The sequence below is a fragment of the Talpa europaea genome, assembly GCF_964194135.1.
Source record: "Talpa europaea genome assembly, chromosome: 15".
NCBI classification, from domain to species: domain Eukaryota; kingdom Metazoa; phylum Chordata; class Mammalia; order Eulipotyphla; family Talpidae; genus Talpa; species Talpa europaea.
Window position 1 is genome coordinate 80,086,155 of NC_140083.1, and position 3,854 is coordinate 80,090,008.

General features: G+C 66.1%; 1 protein-coding gene across 1 annotated transcript; it reads left to right on the plus strand.

The window, feature by feature from the left end:
• Positions 1-1,452: 1,452 nt before the first annotated feature.
• Positions 1,453-3,539, plus strand: HOXC11 (homeobox C11; the record flags this gene model as incomplete). The annotated part of the gene is made up of 2 exons (XM_084255953.1): positions 1,453-2,131; positions 3,307-3,539. 2 exons carry the CDS (start codon positions 1,453-1,455, stop codon positions 3,537-3,539), a joined length of 912 nt encoding a protein of 303 aa, XP_084112079.1.
• Between the last annotated feature and the right edge of the window lie 315 nt (positions 3,540-3,854).

Here is a 3,854-nt window from a genome sequence, read left to right on the forward strand (position 1 = left end):
GTGATTTTCAGCTGCCCAGATGTGTCCTGTGGTGCCCGGAGGGATGGGAGGCAGGGGAGGGCAGAACTACTGAGTCCACCCCTTGGGTCACCGCCATCCAGGAGGAAGTTGGCAAATGCGGCAGAGGGCAAGGCAGGGCTGCAAAACAGAAAGGAGGCACCCAGGCCTGGCTGCAGTCCCTGGGAGCAGGGGTGAGGGCTTCCACTAGGGAGTGATCGCAGAGCCCGCCCTGCCCACCTCACTCCTCGGCACCCTTTCTGCTGCCTTGCTGGTCTGTCCCGGAGGCCACACCTGGCCCTGCTGCCCACCTCACAGCCCCCCAGTCATCCAAGGGTGGGGGGTCTCAAAGCTCATTCCCCCAGTGCACCCCTCCTAGATCCTGACACCGGCTGCTTTTCAGTCGTCAGCCCCCAACCCAAAGGGCCCCGACAGAGGAGAGAGATGCGTGGTGCCCATTCCCAGCTCTTTCTTTGGGGTTTGAGATTTAAAAATCCACAGTGGATGTAGCTTTCTGCGCATTGATTGACAATAAAGGCAGGCATGAAATATTCACCCAGGGCCACTCACTCATACTAAATATTTAACACAACATTAGAGAAGGTTTTTCCCAGACTTCGCCAGGCACCGGCTGGGCGGCTGGCGCACTGCTCACCACTCATTTATGACTAATCTGAGTCCCTAGCCGCCGGCAGCCCAGCCAGCCAGACAAAGTTGGGACACTGGCTTGCTGCTGGGCTGCCTCACCTTTGGGAAACTTCAAATACTCTTCCGGGGAGTCTTTGCAGAAGGAGCCCTGACACCCTGCCCTGGCCTGGAGAAGAACGGACTTCTTCAAACTTGCAAACTGGTGCTGACCCTCTGCGAGGGGCGCAGGGGTAAGCGTCCCTGAGAGTTGGGGGGGGGGGAAGGAGCCACATCTCTGAATCAGACAGTGGGGAAGGAGGTGCTCATCCCCACTCCAGTGGCTGGCTGATCACGGGAGGTGCTGCGCCCCCCACCTCCCCTCCCCATAGCTGAGCTCCCTCCTCCCACTCCCCAATCCTGGGGGGGCAGGAGAGCAGCAGCTAGAAAAAAATCCAATTACCCACACCCAGCCACCACCCCCGCCCATCCCACTGCCCACCCCACCCCAACCCTCTCTCTCCTCTGCTGGCTCTGTGGAATGGAGCGGAGCAGAGCAAGGGGAGAAAAAGGAATACAAATCTGCAATTGATTTTCATAATGTTTCTGCGGTGTTTGCAAACCAATCGCCTGAACGTCCCCATCTTACCTAAGAGAGAACCCCTCCTACGTCTGCGAAGTGCTCCGAACTGATATATGACAATATCTACTTTGGATCACGTGCTCAGGGAGAGAGACTAAGACGGATAACGCGTCATCTCGCCTTCCCAAATTTTCCCCCCTCGCTAGACCGGGTCCGAAACCTCCATCCGGAGCCGGCAGAAGAGAACGATGTTTAACTCGGTCAACCTGGGCAACTTCTGCTCGCCGTCGCGCAAGGAGAGGGGCGCCGAATTCGGCGAGCGAGGGAGCTGCGCCTCCAACCTCTATCTGCCCAGTTGCACTTACTACGTGCCCGAGTTCTCCACCGTCTCCTCCTTCCTGCCCCAGGCCCCGTCGCGCCAGATCTCCTACCCCTACTCGGCGCAAGTGCCCCCGGTGCGCGAGGTGTCCTACGGCCTGGAGCCCTCCGGCAAGTGGCACCCCCGGAACAGCTACTCCTCCTGCTATGCGGCGGCCGACGAGCTCATGCACCGGGAGTGCCTGCCCCCGGCCGCCGTCACCGAGATCCTCATGAAGAACGAGGGATCCTACGGCGGCCACCACCACCCCAGCGCCCCGCACGCCGGCCCCGCCGGCTTCTACTCCTCGGTCAACAAGAACAGCGTCCTGCCCCAGGCCTTCGACCGCTTCTTCGACAACGCCTACTGCGGCGGGGGAGACGCGCCCGCCGAGCCCCCGTGCGCGGGCAAAGGCGAGGCCAAGGGGGAGCCCGAGGCGCCCCCGGCCTCGGGACTGGCGCCCCGGGCGGAGGCCGAGGCCGAGGCCGAGGAGGAGAACACGAACCCCAGCTCGTCCGGCTCGGCCCACTCGGCGGCGACCAAGGAGCCGGCCAAGGGAGCCGCCCCCAGTAGGTAGCCGCGGCGGGAGGCTGCAGGCCCGCGAGGGCGCGCGCGGGGGGCGCGCGGGGGGCGCGCGGGGCGCGGGCGGCCTCGTGTTTTGGGTCGGTCCGATTTTATGTGGAGTTTTATAAGCATTCAAAGGATTTTATTATAACCTACAAAGCCCTCTCTCCAACGACTCGACTTTTTACGATGGAGAAGGGGTGGGGAGGGAGGGAGGCTCTTTGGAAAAGCCGGGTGCGACCCCCCTCCCGTCCTCTCCCTTGGTCTGTGAAATTTTCAAAAGCGCCACCATCTCGGGCGATATTAACTTTGATCGTGAACTTAGAGGAGCATTTAAGGAAGGATGGGGCGCCGGGCCCGCCGGGGAGGGAGGGGGAGGGCAGGGGGAGGAGGGGAGGGCGCGGGAGACCGGGGGAGCCGGGGGGATGGGAGAGGCGGTGGAGCGGAACCCGGGGCCGGGACGCCGCCCGCGCGGCTCCGCCGCTCTCCAAAACTATTTTTTGCGCGGCTCCCACTACGCGTTTGCGGGCCCGGAGCGGGCGCCCGAGCCGCCCGGGGCGCGCCGCCGGGGAGGGGGCTCCGCGCGCGCCCCTCCCGGCCCGGCCTGGGCTCGGCGTCCCCCTCGGTCCGCGGCCCGAGCGCCGGCCCAGCGCGAGCCGGAGGCGCGGCCGGCGGGCGTCCCGGGGCGCCGGGCCCCCCGGAAGCGGCTCTGGGGTGTCTCCGGAGCCTGCTCCTCGCTTCCCCCCCCCACGTTCCCGGCGCCCCCGCCTTCGCGCCGGTTCTCCGCCGCCCCCGGACCCCTGGGGGAGCGGTGGGGGGGTGTCAGAGCCACTCGGCGGGCGGCGCGGGCCGGGGCCGGGGCCGGGGCCAGCGGCTCGGCCGGCGGGGGGCCCGCCGGGGCGCGCTGGGCCCCCAGCTTTCCTGCTCCGCCGGACTCGTCGGCCTCGGCTCTCGCCGGAGGGGAGGGGGCGCGGGCCTCGCGGCCGCCGGGGATCAGGACGAGCCGGCCGCGCCCGGGGTTCGAGCCCCGGCCCGCGCCCCCCCCCCCGCGCCCCCGGCCGGCCGGCCGGGCGGGAGGGCGCCCCGAGGGGCTGGGAGAGCGGCCCGAGCGCCGGCGGGCTGGGGTCGCCCGGTCTCACGTGTGTCTCTCCCTCTCCTCGCACTTGCCTCCCCCCTCCAGACGCCCCCCGCACCCGCAAGAAGCGCTGTCCTTATTCGAAATTCCAGATCCGGGAGCTGGAGCGAGAGTTTTTCTTCAACGTGTATATCAACAAAGAGAAGCGGCTGCAGCTGTCCCGGATGCTGAACCTGACTGACCGACAAGTGAAAATTTGGTTTCAGAACAGGAGGATGAAAGAAAAAAAACTGAGCAGAGACCGGCTGCAGTATTTTTCGGGGAACCCTCTGCTGTAACCGCAGCCCGGGCCCTCGGGGGGCGGGGTGGGGGGGAGAGGGGGAAATTATTTTATTTTATTTTATTTTTTATTTCCTAACTCGCCTCCTTTCAGCGAGTGGAAACTGGACTGTGGCCAGGGCTGGCCCCCGCCGCCGGCGCCCGCGCTGCTCCCCCCGAGCCGCCCTCCCCTCCCGCCGGGCCCCGTCGCTGCGGGCCGGGAACCGGGCCCGGCCGGGGGGTGCAGGGGGGTGTCCGGCCCGCGGCGGGTGGACGCCGCCGGCCCCGAGGCCAAGACTCTTTATTTAAAAGGAAACACACCTCGCGACTGCGTC